The 18,363-nt window shown below is 44.2% G+C and overlaps 1 protein-coding gene across 4 annotated transcripts in view; it reads right to left on the bottom strand.

Annotated features, from left to right (window-relative positions):
- Positions 1-18,363, bottom strand: part of RSPH10B (radial spoke head 10 homolog B) — a 61,853-nt gene that overhangs the window by 2,346 nt on the left and 41,144 nt on the right. For 3 of the 4 annotated variants that reach the window (XM_088451961.1, XM_088451960.1, XM_088451958.1), the window contains 9 exons: positions 15,246-15,370; positions 13,618-13,807; positions 12,602-12,713; positions 11,224-11,303; positions 10,985-11,133; positions 10,428-10,535; positions 8,517-8,684; positions 7,606-7,699; positions 38-221 (listed from right to left, as the gene is read on the bottom strand). In XM_088451961.1, coding sequence (XP_088308087.1) covers positions 38-221; positions 7,606-7,699; positions 8,517-8,684; positions 10,428-10,535; positions 10,985-11,133; positions 11,224-11,303; positions 12,602-12,713; positions 13,618-13,807; positions 15,246-15,370 — 1,210 coding nt within the window. The remainder of the gene's footprint in view (positions 1-37; positions 222-7,605; positions 7,700-8,516; positions 8,685-10,427; positions 10,536-10,984; positions 11,134-11,223; positions 11,304-12,601; positions 12,714-13,617; positions 13,808-15,245; positions 15,371-18,363) is intronic. The other variant, XM_088451959.1, reaches the window with a different exon arrangement.

Raw genomic sequence — 18,363 nt, 5'->3', positions numbered from 1 at the left:
TTGATATCTACAGCAGCCATTTTGAGTTAGGTGTTACCTTGCTTCCTCCTCCTCCCTGATCTGCTGTAACCGAGCCTGCTCAGCCTGTTGCAATCTGTTTTGTGGTATTTCAGCCTTCAGCTGTTCTGCTTTCTCATAGGCCGGGAAAAATATTTTGAGAAAAAATATATTGATCTGATTGAACCATTTGTCTGTTGTTGTGACTTCCTTCTGTACTTTCTCTGCAACCAATACAGCAGTTATGGTGACAGTATTACAGCAAATTAAAGGTTTCTATTCATAGAAATAATCAATGAAATTACTTGCTATATATGAAAAGAAATATCAAAGAATGAATTCCATTAACTGTTAATAAATATCTAATATGTGTGATCTGGATGTATTATACAGACCCTGCAACATGACCCGTTCCATTAGGTACACAATGCTCTGCTCCTGGACCCCACTTCATTTATTATTGCAGACACCTGTGGTGAGACACCTTTCTCATCAATGAACTAGTTCAACACAGGTGACTGCAATCATACATTAGGATGGAAGTCCAGGACCAGAGCATTGTGTACCTGTAGAAGGGGTCATGTTGAAGGGTCTGTATTATATTATTTTCACTTTCTACAAAAAAAAAAAAAAAACATTTCCCAGTGATCCTTTCATAAGCCAGACCGATGCTATATGTAGAATTCCCTATGAAAAGCAATAACCGTTTTAAAATAAATAATGTACAATGTGTTTCTACTAAGTATTCAACTCCAATAAAATAAAAATGTAATTAAAATTAAAGGGCATTTAACCAATTAACTGGCATGGTTGCATGTGATGTGAACGGAGACAGAGGTGCTTTATCTGGCAAGGTCGCATCACATGCGACCATGACAGCCACTCTGTCCCCTGGCTTCTACCGAGGAAATCCGTTCTGCTCAAGTGCACAACGGATCTCCTCCTGCTCAGGCCCCCATGTAGTGATGCGGCGGTCTGCCAACATTACTGCCGGAATCGTGCCCCAGAATGCCGTGCGAATGACACTCTTGGGCGCACTCATGTGCAGAGATCAGCTGCAGCAAGGGGGACTGATGATCATGGCTAATTATGGGGTAGGGGGGTAACCACTTTTGACACTGGAGGGGGTTATGATAACTATTAAAATATTTTTTTTTGTAACAGGTACAGGGTTGGGTGTTGATATTGCTGGGGATTTTTTGACACTGGGAGGGGGGGGTCTATCTTTTGATGGGGAGTGGGAAGTGAAATTTCAATGGGGACCTATGAACACGTGGGATGGGGGGTGCAAAACACCCCCTTGGTATATATACTTTTTGAAAACTTAAATACATTTTTATTAAGTATATGCAAAAAATGATAGGGATACAGATAAAAGAAAAGGGGAATAACATGGGGGGTAGGATAAGGAGGCAAATAAGGGTAAGGTAACAGGACATCTATAGACATGCATCCGTGCATTATATATATTTTAAGCCTTATAAAACATTCTCCATCTGCGTATTTTGACTGATAAAATGTTTTAATGAATTATGTGCAATAAATTGTAATATTTCTCAAACCAGGAGCCGTGCACAAATGCTCCTATTTTTTATATTTGTTAAATATATTACATCTGTAAGTACATAAGAAATTAGTAAATTAAACATCCAAATCTCCCGAAGGAGGTTCAAAAACTTAATTAAATAAAAAATAAAAAGACAATTTCTGTGTGGTTTTGATGAAAAAAAATATAATTGGCAGTTAAGTGGTTAAATAAATATATTATAAATTCACATACCACATGCACCCCAGATCTTGGAGTGGCGAGTGCAGTGGAGTAATGCCTTTAGTTTATTTAATTAATTTTTTAATTAATCTAACTTGTGTCAGGTGCTTTTCTAGGTGCTTTATATCTGATACGCTTGGTGGACATCTTACCATTAAAGGCATATGTGCAGTTGAGCTTCAAACCAGGCAGCATGTCTTATACAGTATTTAACACTAATGTGATAGCATTTGCCAGGTTTACAGTTCTAAATGACAGAGTAGGACTGACCAGATGGGAAAGACATTGGCGCAGTTGGTCTGCTCAACAAATGTTGCAACACTATACAATGTGGGTACTCAGCGTCGGTGCGATGCAATGTAACAATACATTGTGCGCGCCATATGCACTGCGCGATCAAGCGATGTCTATATTACTGTATGAATTTGGCTGTGATTGGTTACAGCACCTTTCTGCACCATAACCTGTGTACCAGTTTTCATAGACAAAATAGTTTTACACAAAATATCTAGAATTACAATGTACTGTACTTATTATTTATTTCCACTTTCTGTTATAGAAATGCATTATCCAGAATAGTTTTCACCATAGATGCAGGACAAGAAATCTCTGAAAGAAATTATATTTTTAGGACTGAGGGCCTGATTTTGCTTTGGGAATAGAGTAAAGGCCCCCATACATTAGCAATTGATTGCAGCAGTCGTTCAATTTGCAATCGATTGTGTATAAAAATCTTTCCCTTTTTCAAATCGATTGCAGAATTGCCACAATCGATTGAAAAAAGGAAAGATCCATGCTGCACTGCAGGTGGGGCAGATTTACAATGTGCATAGAGATTTAGATTTGGGAGGGAGGTGTCCAAACTGACATCTAAATTGCAGTGTAACAATAAAGCTGTGCAGTATTTGTGGGCTACATGCAAAAGCAGCCAGTATTTACACTACATGCAAAAAAAATTATGTATTTGCACCCTTGCATTGCAACATGGTTTGTCCAGGTACACAGTTACTTGCTCCATCTTACTCTATTCCCAAAGCTGAATCAGGCCCTGAAAGCGCAAAACGTAATTTTTGTGTCTCACTGGTAAATCAGGCTTTTTCTTTTATGTCACTTTATACATCAAAAGCTTACTGCAAGCAACAACACTGCTATCACCCAGCCATCAGGAAGGTTAGCATCTTCTGCAAAAATTGCAGGGGTACTTGTACCACCTCAGTAACAGCTCTGTAATCGCCATCTCAGGAATAGTGATAACAGATTCAAATAATTCATAGTGCAGCTCCCCTTTTCTGCTACATTTTTTAGTTAACTATACTTGCTGACATTCTAGCTGCCCCCTCCAGGAGTGGGCAGCCAAATCGGCATAGCAGGGGGGAGTGCCGGGGACGTAGTGCTGAAGTGGGAGCGGATTAACTATAACGACAATATATATATATATATATATATATATATATATAATTATATATATCTGCATAAATATGATTTGCACTACATTATATTTAAAGTATGTAATTCATTATCAGCATCCACAGAGCTTGTCAAACTTATGTGTCAGAAACTTGGCATTTACACTGCCTGCTATGTGCATGCAAACATGGTGTGTAACCATCAAGCTAAACCACGCGTCCCCAGCATTACTGCAGCTAATAGGATTAGAGCAGATGAAGCAATGTTCTATTTTGAAATCTTTCACCATGAAGGAAAATAATGGTGAGGTTATAATGCCATCTAGTGATTACACTGGATACTTTTAGACAGCTGCGCAGTTCTTTTTCAGTAATACATAGATTGTGCCTTATTATTATTACCGTATATACTCGAGTATAAGCCGAGTTTTTCAGCACATTTTTTGTGCTGAAAAAGCACCCCCTCGGCTTATACTCGAGTCATGCCCGCATGGTACGCAGCTGAGCAGCGTACCATGCGGGCCGCGGTGCAGACTGTGTCTCTGTGACACAGCTGCACCGCATGTGTAGCGCTGACCAGACTCTCATCGGCTGCTGCTGCTCCCACTGCGGGAGCCATCTTCCGGCTCCCGCAGTGGGTAATGGGAGAGACGTCGTCATGACGACGTCTCTCCCATAATGCAAAGCGGCCGGAGGAGCCAGTAGCAGCGTCGGGACTAGGAGCGGGGGTTTCAGGTAAGTGTTTTTTTTTATTTTTATTAGGACTACTGGGGGCACTACCAGGGGGAATTGCTACTGGGGGAACTACCAGGGGGGATTACTACTGGGGGCACTACCAGGGGGGATTACTACTGGGGGCACTACCAGCTGCTGCATTTCCCACCCTAAGCTTATGCTTGAGTCAATAAGTTTTCCCAGTTTTTTGGGGTAAAATTAGGTACCTCGGCTTATATTCGGGTTGACTTATACTTGAGTATATACGGTAATATTGGGGCAAACCTATAGTAATGTTTATACTGAGCTGGTTGGCTAACTTCCCATTCAGCCTGTCCGGATTTGTAATAGTCTGGAAAATAATAAGTCCTGATGTTTTTCCTGGTGCCCAGCAATATTTTGTTCTGTAACATAGGGCCTGATTATGACCCGCTCGCAAGCGCTGAGTGCTCGCAAGCGGGTCGATTGTGCCCAAGTGCGCATGCGCACGAGGGAGCCGGCTCCGTCGTGCGCATGCGCGAGACCCGGATAACGACGGCCAAGACATCACTCCGGGTCTCGCTACAAAGGGGGCGTGTTGTCGATGGTGATTGACAGCACGCCCCCTTTGGTGGGCGTGCCGGGGGCATGGCTGCCCAGACGGAGGCATTCCCATGGGAACGACTACGTCTGGGTCCGGCCACACTGACATCACTAGTGATGTCAGTGGGAGTGCTTTTGGCTCTGATAGAGCCAAAAGCACTCCTGGGCTTGCGGCAGCGAGACCCTACCGCAGGGTCTCGTCGCAAGACCATCGCGACCATCATTTTGGCCGCTCGCTATAGCTGTGGGTGGTTACCCACAGCTATGCGAGCGGCCAGGAGGCCGCTCCAAAAAGGAGCAGGGACGGCCCTGATTCAGAGCGAGCGCTCTGTCAGAGCGTCCAGCTCTGAATCAGGGCCATATTCTGGCTAGTTAACAGGAGATGTTGTCAGGATCCCAACAGTCACAATATTGTCAGCGGCATTCTGACAGTCACAATCCCAACAGATTCTGATGGTGAGTATTAGGGTTAGGCACTAGGAGGAGGGTTAGGGATAGACTGCGGGAGAGGACGGTTAGGGATAGACTGCGGGAGGGTTAGGGTTGGGGTTAGAATACTTACTAAAATCAGTCAGGATTTTGACCTTTGGGATGCTGCTGTCAGTATTCTTACCATCGGGTTCCTGTGCCCAACTAGTAAACAGGCTTCACTGGTATTTGTAATACATAGTGCAGAGAGATAGCGCTATCGCAGGGGGAGAAGTGTGATCACAGGCGACCCTAGGTATTGTGGGGTGTAAAAAATTAAAACTCGCCCCATAAACATTGGGATCAAAAGTGTTCAAGTGCTTCTCCAACCACCTCACCAGGGGCGGCGCAACAGACTCAGAAAAGTATGCAAAGCAAGGAGGTGCCGGGCAGGAGAGGCGCTAACCCCATTCCGTTAGCCTCCCGAGTCCACTGTTGCTACCGGCTGCCACTGCGCTTGTCAAATTGTATGGCAGGCAGCGGCGCCGGCAGCAGGCCCCCTGAAGTGTGGCTCTTCAGTCTCAGTCCACCGCCGCTGTTGCTGATTCCCTGGGCCGGACTGAAGCAATGCACTACTGAGAAATAGTTCCCATCGAATGTGCTAAGGGATATGAAGAGCATGTGCTGAGCTCTGATTGGAGGAGCCCATCACATGCGCCTCTGACCCATGGAGATCAGCAACAGTAGCAGCAGTAGCCTCATGAGAGACATTCATTCTCTGCTCTGTAGGGTGTTTGATGTTGCTTCCTGTGAGTACACTGTGACATAATGTGAGTGCACTATAATTAGGTGTATATGGGGCACTACTATTGTGGGCATTATGTGTATAAGGGGCACTACTGTGGGCATTATGTATATAAGGGGCAGTACTACTGAGGCCATTATGTATATAAGGGGCACTACTGTGGTATTATGTGTATAAGGGGTACTACTATGTAGCGTAACGTGAATAAGGGACACTACTATGTGGTGTAATGTGAATCAGAGGTATGTGAATAAGATTGCACTACTGTGTGGCGTAATTTGAATTTAGGGTACTAATGTGGTGTCATACCCCTTCCTTGTGAGACTACACCCCTTTTTTTGCAGCACACGCCGAATTATCCTTTATAGAATATGGGAGGGAGGGTGCAAATGTATAGTTTGCAGTGTAGCACCATACACCTTAGCAGCAGTGGGGATTGTGGTGACAAGGATGAGATGCAGGGGGCAGGAGTGAGAAGCAGGGGGTTGTGGTGAGATGCAGGGGGCAGGAGTGAGAAGTAGGGGGCTGTGGTGAGATGCAGGGGGCAGGAGTGGGAAGCAGGGGGTTGTGGTGAGATGCAGGGGCAGGAGTGAGAATCAGGGGGTTGTGGTGAGATTCAGGGGGCAGGAGTGAGAAGCAGGGGGTTGTGGTGAGATGCAGGGGGCAGGAGTGAGAAGCAGGGGGTTGTGGTGAGATGCAGGGGGCAGGAGTGAGAAGTAGGGGGCTGTGGTGAGATGCAGGGGGCAGGAGTGGGAAGCAGGGGGTTGTGGTGAGATGCAGGGGCAGGAGTGAGAATCAGGGGGTTGTGGTGAGATTCAGGGGGCAGGAGTGAGAATCAGGGGGTTGTGGTGAGATGCAGGGGGCAGGAGTGAGAAGTAGGGGGTTGTGGTGAGATGCAGAAGGCAGGAGTGAGAAGCAGGGGGTTGTGGTGAGATGCAGGGGGCAGGAGTGAGAAGTAGGGGGTTGTGGTGAGATGCAGGGGGCAGGAGTGAGAAGCAGAGGGTTGTGGTGAGATGCAGGGGGCAGGAGTGAGAAGTAGGGGGTTGTGGTGAGATGCAGGGGGCAGGAGTGAGAAGTAGGGGGTTGTGGTGAGATGCAGGGTGCAGGAGTGAGAAGTAGGGGGTTGTGGTGAGATGCAGGAGGCAGGAGTGAGAAGTAGGGGGTTGTGGTGAGATGCAGGAGGCAGGAGTGAGAAGTAGGGGATTGTGGTGAGATGCAGGGGGTAGGAGTGAGAAGCAGGGGGTTGTGGTGAGATGCAGGAGGCAGGAGTGAGAAGTAGGGGGTTGTGGTGAGATGCAGGGGGCAGGAGTGAGAAGCAGAGGGTTGTGGTGAGATGCAGGGGGCAGGAGTGAGAAGTAGGGGGTTGTGGTGAGATGCAGGGGGCAGGAGTGAGAAGTAGGGGGTTGTGGTGAGATGCAGGGGGCAGGAGTGAGAAGTAGGTGGTTGTGGTGAGATGCAGGGCACCAGGAGTGAGAAGTAGGGGGTTGTGGTGAGATGCAGGGCACCAGGAGTGAGAAGTAGGGGGTTGTGGTGAGATGCAGGAGGCAGGAGTGAGAAGTAGGGGGTTGTGGTGAGATGCAGGAGGCAGGAGTGAGAAGTAGGGGATTGTGGTGAGATGCAGGGGGTAGGAGTGAGAAGCAGGGGGTTGTGGTGAGATGCAGGAGGCAGGAGTGAGAAGTAGGGGGTTGTGGTGAAATGCAGGGGGCAGGAGTGAGAAGCAGAGGGTTGTGGTGAGATGCAGGGCGCAGGAGTGAGAAGCAGAGGGTTGTGGTGAGATGCAGGGGGCAGGAGTGGGAAGCAGGGGGTTGTGGTGAGATGCAGGGGGCAGGAGTGAGAAGCAGGGGGTTGTGGTGATATGCAGGGGGCATTGGTGAGACAACATTGCTCCCGTGCGAATGCGGGTGAATTGATAAAACACTACTTACTTGGGGAATGTAATGGGACAGATGGGCTGCATTTTCCATTTGCCTTCAAGGTTCTTATTAGATCCTGTTCTTCTGTCTCACAATTAGACTTGTTCTACAATAAAAAAAAAAAAAATATATATATATATATATAAAAAAGTCTGTGTAGCTTACTTTCAATTATGTGAGCAAGAATCAATAAGTAACCCATATAATATATTATTCATTTTCTTAAATATTTAACCTGTAAACAAAGACATTAGGGCCTGATTCAGAGCCGCTCGTTCGCTCCGAGCGATGTTCGCACAACTGCGCATGCGTATGGGTTGTAATACGCATGCGCGAACCAGTAATTGCGGTCGGAAATTGTGTGCTCGCAAAATAGCGAATGCCTGCTAATTTGAGTGACAGAATGAGGCGTTTGTGGGTGGTAACAGGGGAAGGTGCTTGAAAACGGGGAGTGGAGATCCGAACCCAGGCGTGCCAAAAGGTCAAAACAGGCTTTTTAAGGGTGTGCATAATTAATAAAGCAGCGTCATCGACCACGTCACTTGGTTGTTTCTTAGCCTGAACTGTTCGCATGATTGCGGTAGGAAAATCCTACCACAAGCACTGCGAGCAGTTCAGACGCCTTTCGATCTACTCGATTAATCTAATAAATAGCGGAGATGACGTATGATGCGAGCGGCCAGGGGGCGTCTTTACAAAATAGCGAGCGCATGTTTTGTTCGCTCGCTCAGACATAGAGGCGTCAACAGACCGCAAAGAGCGAGCGCTCAATTTAAATAGCCGGCCCCTTTTTCTAAACGAGCGAGCACAAATAGCGTCCGGCTCTGAATCAGGCCCTTAATGCGCTATCAAGAATAGTAAAAAAAAATACAACAGCACTAAGTGGCCTGCAATGCACAGAATGCATAATGAATTGGTCTAACCAGTTGAGAAGAAGTTGGGCGTTGTTCAGCGGGATCTGCTGGGGAATCCATGACTAGCCTTTCGCTCTGCTCTCTTTGAATCCCATTGGCTGTCTCCTTTAATAGATCATCTGTGACATATACGGCGGCACAGCCAAAGAGAGCTTCAAGGAACTCCAGAAATGTGAGCTGGGGAAAAACAAGAAAATCAGGTTGGGAAAATGAAACGGAACAATTTGTTGTTTGAATTGCTACAGCAAAACAGTAATGGTGCGTACACACGGGACGATCTGTTAAGCGAACGATATCGCTGAACGATCTCCCTTGAATTTCCCGATGAATGACTTATGATCACAAACCCCTATGGAAAATGAACGATATTGCCCAAGTTTTTCTGCATGCATGGCCGACCAACGATATCATTGGTCGTTGGCTGCACTAAAATGAACGATAGGAACGATTTAACAATATCGTTATAGTTCATATCGTTCATTGAAATCGTACCGTGTGTACACAGCATAAGCGTCATAAGAATTCACAAATATGTTCTGTACAATTAGTAAGGTAGCACTTTGACATTTTTCTCATATAAAATATATATTTGAATTGTTTTTCATATAAAATAAATGCATAGTTTTGATGTTTTATATGGTTTATGACCTTACCCATACTTTTCAGGTAGGTTCTACCACTACCTAGAGGATATTTTGACACTACATACAAATGTAGACAGCACCATGTACAGATTATCAAGAGAAACAGCGCCTTTCTAGTGACTGCCACCAATGCAGTTGAGTTAATTAAAAAGCACCCGGTGCCAGCACACACTGTGGACAGCACAACTCACAATGCATCAGATAAACACTGAATTATCTAGTTCATCAAAGGTGACGGCAATCATAAATTAAAAGGGAAGACCAGGAACAGAGCATATTGTCCCTCCTGGAATGGGTCATGTTGGGAGGTTGCCTTAGGAGCGTACATGAAAAGGGGTGTGGGCACACATTGCACCCACATTTCATGTCAATGCAGCTGTAATTAAAGGTAGGTGGGGCACCTGTGACAGGGGGGCCTGGGGCACGTGCCCCCTCCTTAATCCATCTCTGGAGGCTGCTATGTAGTGGTCTGATATCATCATTAAAATGTAGTCTATCAAATCAATGGGAACCAATCACTTTCTGCCATGTTCACTCTTGTATCTGAGTAAGCTGGGCGTCTCTGCAATCTATTACTATGTGTGCACCCATGGTGTCCATATGTCCCTATCTGACCTTTGTGTGTCTGCTGGGTGTCTCATATGTCTGTTCCTATGTGCAAGCGATAGAATAGAGCACAGGTTCTCAAACTCGGTCCTCGGGACCCCAAACGGTGCATGTTTTGCAGGTCTCCTGACAGAATCACAAGTGAAATTAGCTTCACCTGTGGATCTTTTAAAATGTGTCAGTGAGTAATGAACACACCTGTGCACCTGCTGGGTGACCTGGAAAATGTGACCTGTGTGGGGTCCTGAAGACCGAGTTTGAGAACCACTGGAATAGAGAGACAGACCAGACATGTATCAGTGTGCGTGGGGTATCTCTTCTGACTGTTTGTCCCTTTCTGTGTATGCTTGCACAAATGCTCTTCCATTTGTGGAAGATGACCACAGGACCATGCATGCTATGATCTTGGGCTAATTGCTCTGTATCATTGTCGGTATTGCAATGTCTCTCAGACCAACACTAGAGAGTCCTTTTTTATATGGTTTTTATTTTTAACGGTGGATCTGTATGGGGGCTGGAGGATGATGTGAGGGTCTCTGTCTTGTCAATCACCCGGGACACATGAATGATCGTAATCCTTCTCATTGAATGGAACTGACCATAAGTTTTATATTGGGGCGTAGAAAAATGGCTTCATTCCATGCAAAACCCATGTAATAGAGTGACTCACCTCTAGCTCTAGATTGATTTCATTGCCATCGCGTACACATGGGTCGTCATCCGCTAAAATGTCCACCATCTTCGTGACATTGAGCTCATTACTTATGATTTTTAAATCCTATGCATGAAACACACACACACACATTGTTAACAGCAATGATAATTATCTTATCACACCACTTGGAATCTACTATGGAAATACTGTACAATTTATTGAACAAAGTTAACCTTATCACAAAGATAGATTGAGAGATATTAATGAATATTGTGGTACAGATAACAATGACACGTAATTATAACTATAAAACCTTTGTTTACTACTAATAGCACACAAAGGGACAAATCTGCATTAAAACCATAGCAACCAATCAGGCATCAACTTTCACGGCTTAATCTGCCCTAAATAGATAAAAGCTCATTTTTGATTGGTTGGTATTCTTTAAGTGTAGATTTGTACATGTGAGTAATGTTAGTAAATAACAACCTGTATACAGTTTAAAAATAACTCTAGGACACCCCCCTCTATTCCATACTGCCCTGATCACAGATAAATTTATTTCTAATCACTTTCATCATCCAGATAAAATGCCTCATTGTCATGGTAGGCTCATAAGGAGGGGAAGAGTTTGTGCGGCAGTAGATTTTGTAGATATCCCAGGACTTATCAATGTAGGACATTGCGTGTTCAGTCTTCTGTGCATCACAGAATAAAAACCCTATAAAAATAAGCAGAATAGAACCAGCTTGAATAATTTATAATAATATAATTAACAAATATAGAACAAGGACAGGGAGCACAGACAGACCTTTGATGTGACTTGCATGGGGAGATATATTCTGTGCCATGATGTTGGAAAAGCAGTCAACAATGGAAAACTTTTTCTCTCTGTAAAATATTGTATTCAGTAAAATGTAAAGTGTATATAAAAAAGAGGAATAATATCATTAGTGTGGTCATTTACTGTACTGTACTGATAACATTAATGTCATTGTCTACAAGGGTTGGGTATGGGATCTGACCGGTCAGGATGCCGATAGTTAGAATACAGACAGCTGCATCCCGACAGAGGCCCGTATTCAATTAAAAGCAAAAAGCAGAGATCCGTGAAAAAGTATCACCGATTGCGACTTCTCACCAGGCGGAAACTTATGCCCGTATTCAATTCCATCCACTTTTCACGTAAGCGGAAAGTCAATGCAATGTAATAGGTGGAAAAGATTTGTCTATGAATAGCAGGAGAACAGTGCAAAATTTTTATTTAGGGGTGTAAAGGGGAGGAAACCTCTCAGCACCCTTGGGACAGCCCCCCAAAGGATAACTACATCAAACTCCCCAAATAAGTACTTTGAATTTGGGGGCGAAAAAGCACAAAGTGGGGGAACAAGTTCGCAAACTAGTGAAATAAGGTTCTAGGTGTGGTCTAAGAAGGGGTCAAGTGTTTTTGCATTTGCAGGTGCTTTTCTGATGGTGAAATACGCAATTTTTAAAACTGTAATTTACAAACATTAAAATATGCTAGCACCCAGTTTCATGTACCCCAAATTTCACTGGACTACTTATTTTTTCCAAAAAATAATGCTTTATGCTATTCTTCACTACTTATGCAAAGATGCTAAATAGAGGCAATTGTACCAACTTACCCAACAGTTTCATTAGGGCTAATTGGGCTCTACTACTACATTGATCCCCAAAGTTTCTGCATTTTTTTGGGGGGTTCAACCTGATTTCCCCGATACTGACACCACTTTTCGCCTGTTCTGACTTTGCACGTCTTTTGGAATTGAATAGGACGAATCGCGCGTACGTACTAGATAAGTTTCCGCGGCTAAAATACGCGATGTAAGCGAAAAGTCCGGCATGCAAAACTTTATCGCGTACGCAAAACTAATTGAATACGGGCCAGAAATTTGTGTCAAAAGTGTCATAACCCTAAGCCCCCCTCCCCGGCAGCCTAGCCCTAATCTTCCCCTCCCGCACCCTAACCACCTGCCTAGTGCCTAATCCTAACCCTAATGTACATTTTCATATATCCGGTGGATCTATTCATATATCCTCGATGCCTGCAAGTCATGTTTTACATACATTCTTCTGTCTCAGTCTATGTAACATCTAAAGTGATCCAGGACTGGGTGTCCCAGAACAGGATGTGTTATATTTTTATGGGACAAAAAGAATGAACTTACGGATTCTCTGTGTGAGTGATATGATAAGCCAAATAGATGATATGTGTCAAAAATGTTCGAATCAACATTGTAGCAAATGGAGAGTGTACCTCCTCCGGATCGGCATTATCTGCTGAAAACATTATATACATGGAAACAACATTTATGTGATCAGTATACAGACAAAACCGTTCACTTTGAATGTGCATAAAAGGCTAATAGTGTAATAAGCGGGTTAAATCAAACGCATGGGGCTATAACTGAACCACAAATCTTTCTACACTACCACCTACTAAATGTATTACCAACGTACTCCTCTACCTAGTTGGTGCCCCAGAACTCCCCATATTCTTCTCTCAGTTGCAGCCAAAAACCAGAGGGTAAGAGAGGACTGAGCTTGTGGATCAAGAGTTCGTGAACTGTGATTGGTCACGCTGGTACCCCCCTTCCCCCCCCCCCCCCTTTTTCCACTGCCATATTACATGTGGGAGTGCTGACAAGTGCCAGCCAGGTAGAGTAAAACTAAAGCTTTCCAGGGATAGATGACACTCCCTCTCATTCTAAACCCGCTAATTATAGTGTGATTGTGATAACACATTTGGCATAATGCTCAAACTTCAGTGACGTCTGCAGGATGTTATCAGTGGCAACAAGTCCAACATCTTTTTTGTGATGTCCACAGATAGCCAACATTGGATAAGTTTAGAAGTCACCCCAACTAAACTTTTCAGTGATATCATTATCTCTCTGCGATCTCATCTGTAGGACCTGGGTAAATCTGTATTTTGTTCAGAAAGAAGCATTGTACAATACAGTAATTTGGGTACATGTGTAATATAGTGGTGAAAAGCAAGAGAGTGCTGTTGTCCATAGTAACCACTCGAAATCTAGTTTTTGTGAACTAAACATGGCCAATAATAAATCAATATCCCTCTTATTTTAAATATTAATATACTCTCTACTATACAGAGCGGAAGAAAGTGATGACTTATTAGGCTACAGAGAAAGCCGACAGACAAAACGGCTTCCGTACTGACCAATCAGGAAACGGTCCATTTCTGAAAGTGTAAGCTTGTAGTGATGGAACTTGCAGTCTTTTAGAAATCTCCAGAATTGTAGCTTTGTCATCAGGAAGGCATTATCAAAGCAATTTTCGTTCCCCAAGCTGCTGTAGAACTTGTACGTCCTCCGTAGCATTGTGAGATTCCGCAGGATGCCGTATTCCACCTAGATATCAGGAAGAACGGAATAATCCTTCTTTACCTCTTGTCTTGTATGCTGGTGTTATAGTGCGCACTGGGCCCGATTCAGTGATAGACTGAATTGCAGAGCCGCATGCAATTCCGTCCATCTAAAATGCAAATGCAGAAGGAGGTGTCAGACACTTCCATGCTGCATGTGCGTGATCCCTGCTGAAGCTTACCACAGCCTGATCGGGTCGTGGCAGCTTGCAAAGCCAGGAAGTCTGCATCCATGGACGCCGACTCTAGCCTTGTCCCACCCGGAAAATGGGGACAACACGACCCCGATTCCGGGAACGCTGCCTAGGAACTCCCCCGCTCTGCCTTCCAAATGCCGCAGCCTGCGGCTGGGAGACTCTGGGAGCGATCTCGCAGATGGAGGGCTGCACATGCGTAGTATACCTCCTGCACATGTGCAGTCCTACCACCATCGGATATGTGCGCTAACCATCGGGTAAGCGCACATCTCTGAATCAGACCCCATGTTCACAATTTCCCAATTGACAAAGGCACAAGGTTACTGTAATCTTGATTTAAGATTAATTTAAAATAGATCTGTTGCCTGTACTGTCCAACAGAGCAGTCAGTGAAAAAAAATTCAAATACAATTACAAGAGCCTTGTCCATGTGCTATGTCTGCTGGAATATGACTTAGGAACCAGAATGCACTAAATAAAATAAAAATGTCAGACATTTACTTTCAGTAGAGCAGAGATCAAGAAAGGTTTCAACCTTTTCACCGGAAATCTGCTACTACTGAGAAGGTACACCAACCAAAGCCATAGTTCAGTATCTCCCAACTCCAGGATAAACAGTGCATGTTTTACAGATCTCCTCAGTATCACCATTGGAATAATAAGCACCACCTGTGAATCTTTTAGAATGAGACAGCCAGCAATAAATACACCTATGCACCAGCTAGGACATCTGTAAAACATGCACTGTTATGGTTCTCTGCGGACTGGCATTGTAAACTCTGCTATAGATTACGATAAGCAGGAAATGATCTTGTGGACCAGAGTTTCACAAACTCCACCATTACAGTCCAGGTTTGATGGATATCCATGCTTGAGTACAGGTGACTTAATTAGTAACTCAGTCATTTTGATTTAACCAACTGGACCCAAGCATGGATATCCTTAAAACCTGGACTGTAATGGCGGAGTTTTGAAACCGTACTGTTAATGGACTTAATTGCCCAGTATGGTATAACATTTTAATTTTTTCCACAGGGAAAAGTCCCTTTAACATATCTACCAAATGAGAACTAATATATAAAAAACAAAACAAATGTAATAGGTCCTGATTTTATAACAATTTTGTTGCATGGTTTAAAGCAATCGCTTTACCACTGAACAATTGCAGAAAAATCAGCACATTTGCCAAACCATTACATTAGTCCATTATGTTTAGGATAAAGTTACCTGTTTCAGTTCTTCCAGTCGTTCATCCTCTGGAAATGTGTTCAGTAATGAAGTTAGATCAAGCTCGATATAAGACCCTGATAAACTTGGAATACCTGAATTAAATGTGGAGGCATTGAGGTTTTCTGCCAAATAAACAAATATAACATGATTATAAATCCAACAGTACCTAGATAGCAGTACATTGAGCCCTATACATTCATATTTATAAGTCTCTCCCTGATAAATAATTTAAGTAACTAAAATGTTCACAGAGTGTGATTGTGTCACTTTAAAGTCTTGTGTTTCCCAGCTTCAGTGTCATGTGTCTGCTTAGGACCGTAATGGGCCTATTTATCAATAGCACAGAAAAGCCCATATTAACCATTGGACCAGTTCATTGTGATCTGCGACTAGACTTTGCACACAGCTTAGCCCAACACCCTATTTTGATTGCCCCGCAGCCCTAGGTGGACAGCACATTGATGGCCATCCCTAGTCCATCCCAAGAAGCCTTCTTATTAATGAAGCATATCATATAACATTCAGGTCAGGGAGATTAAAAAATAAATAAATTATATATATATATATATATATATATATATACATACATACATACATACACACACACACACATACATACATACATACAACATGGGGTGACGGACGGCACTCTGGGGCTCAGCATCCAAAGGAAGTTTATATATATATATATATATATATAAAAGAAAAAGTGGTAACGGCGCTTAGTCTGTATTCAGTTAGATTAATGTCTTATTAATAGTTGACAGATGCACTCCCCAAATCTCAAGGGTGGCTGCTTCTTCTCCCAAAGACTGTTGTTCCGACAGCATACAATCCTATAAAATAAAGAGTGGAGAAGAGAGCGCCTCCTAGTGCAGTATTGTATAATGAATTTTAACCACCACCAGGTGCAATCATCTCTATGAGCCTAGTTTATGGTAGGTATCCTACCATAAACTAGGCTCCACTGACCAACATCCCCCACCCAGTTATGATATCGGGTTGTTCATAGGATCCTGAGATTGCGGACTAATAAGGTCATTCGTGTTGTTAAAAAGTGGTGTTTCCACTTTTCAAGGTAGGCCATAGCGGAAAACAGACAGGCCATAAAAGAGGTGGTACAACAGCTTGTAGTCCGGTCTGGAGATGCTTTCCCTGCTCTTCTAACTAACACTCACACCATACGGGCCAGTCACTTTCTGCAAAAGATGACCCAGAGTGATTATGTGGAGGCATACCTTACAGCCTTTGAAAGAACCGCCGAAAGAGAGAAGTGGCCTAAAGAGCAGTGGGCAAGTCTTATGGCACCCTTCCTGTCTGGAGAGCCACAAGAGGCCTACTATGATTTATACATGGATGATGCCAAGGACTATGTAAAGTTAAAACGGGAGATCCTAACCCGCATGGGAGACACCTCATTTGATCGGGCCCAATGAGTCCACCGCTGGGAGTTCCAAATGGAAAAACCTCCACGCTCACAGATGCATGACCTTGTCCATCTAACCACAAAATGGCTGCAGCCCGAGACGTTGACAGGACCACAGATTGTGGAAAGAGTCGTGATGGACCGGTATCTGCGATTGCTACCTGCGTCTCTGCGCAAGCGGGTGAGCCATGCAGACCCTAAGTCCGCAGACCAGCTAGTCGAGCTGGTGGAGAGGTACGTGGCGGCTGAGGAGCTGATGAGTGTGCCCCTTCGAGCCCCGATGGCGCATCGGTGAACTCCCATCGGCACTGGTAAGACTGTTCCAGGGGAGAAGGGTGCTGGGCGATGGAATGTACCTAAGACTGAGGGTGAGGAACCTGGAGATAGGCCAGGAAGGTTCCTTCCCCGTAAAAGACTAGATTATAATATGATTCAGTGTTTCTGATGTGGTGGCTTTGGCCAAATTGCAGCTAATTGTTCTCTTACCTCTGAACCTATGCAATGTGATACTGCTCATGTATACCGCAGGGGGTCTTTCTTTGCACAGCGAGTCTGTACTGCTGACTGGCGAGCTGAGATGGATAAGCACGTGTGTACTCCGTGTAGAGGCTCTGTTAGATTCTGGTAGCCTGGTGACACTTATGGAAGCTGAGCTGGTGAACCCCTTGAAGCGTAAGGGGAAAACTGTTGGTGTGATCTGCATACATGGGGACACTCGCTATTATATTACTGCAGAAGTAAACATCGAGACACCATGTGGTTCCGCAATAGTCTCTGTGGGTTTGGTAGGTGGCTTAATGTATGATGCAATATTGGGGAGAGACTTTGCTCACTTCTGGAAGTTGTGGGAAAGCCGATTTTGCGCAGAGGTAAATCACCCTGACTCATTTGAGAAGGTTACTGGCGTATTAGCAGAGGAAATTTCTTCAGAATGAGAGGTGTTCACTTTTTCTAATTTGATTGGCGAACTAGAGAATGCGGAGCGTGATGGTGGCTCGCCAAGTGATGTGCCAGTTAATCGTCTGCCTGATTTAGAGGTCAGAAGAGAGGTCTTTGCCATGGAGCAGTTAAATGACCCTACTCTGGTAAAAGCCAGGGAGAATGTCAAGGTGATCAATGGTAAACCCATAGACCCCGATAGTCCTTTGTCATATCCGCACATGGCGGTATGTCAGGATTTGTTGTATCAGGTGACTAAGAAGGGGGAAGATATTGTGGAACAATTAATAGTTCCCAAAGCTTAAAGAAGAACAGTGTTGGATCTAGCCCATGGTCATATATAATGGCAGGCCACCTAGGGGCAGAGAAAACCACTGAGCGAATTATGCAGAGGTTTTTTTGGCCCGGGGTCCATAAAGAGGTATCTGACTATTGTGCATCCTACCCTGAATGTCAGTATCATACTCCAAGGCCACATTTCAAAAGTCCCCTGGTTCTGTTACCCATTATTGAGGTTCCATTTGAAAGAATAGCTATGGATTTGGTTGGGCCATTAATGAAATCTGCCCGGGGCCATCAATATATTCTGGTGATAATGGATTATGCTACCAGGTACCCGGAAGCGATACCATTACGCAATAAGTCAACCAAGACCACTGCTAGAGAATTAGTCCATGTCTTTAGCAGGTTGGGAATACCTAAGGAGATCCTGACTGACCAAGGTACCCCATTTATGTCAAAAATCAAGAA

This window comes from Taudactylus pleione, unplaced genomic scaffold (genome assembly GCF_031769625.1).
Source record: "Taudactylus pleione unplaced genomic scaffold, aTauple2 ptg000032l, whole genome shotgun sequence".
Taxonomy (NCBI): domain Eukaryota; kingdom Metazoa; phylum Chordata; class Amphibia; order Anura; family Myobatrachidae; genus Taudactylus; species Taudactylus pleione.
Note: the sequence above shows the minus strand (reverse complement) of the source record. Positions and strands in the feature narration are given on the sequence as shown.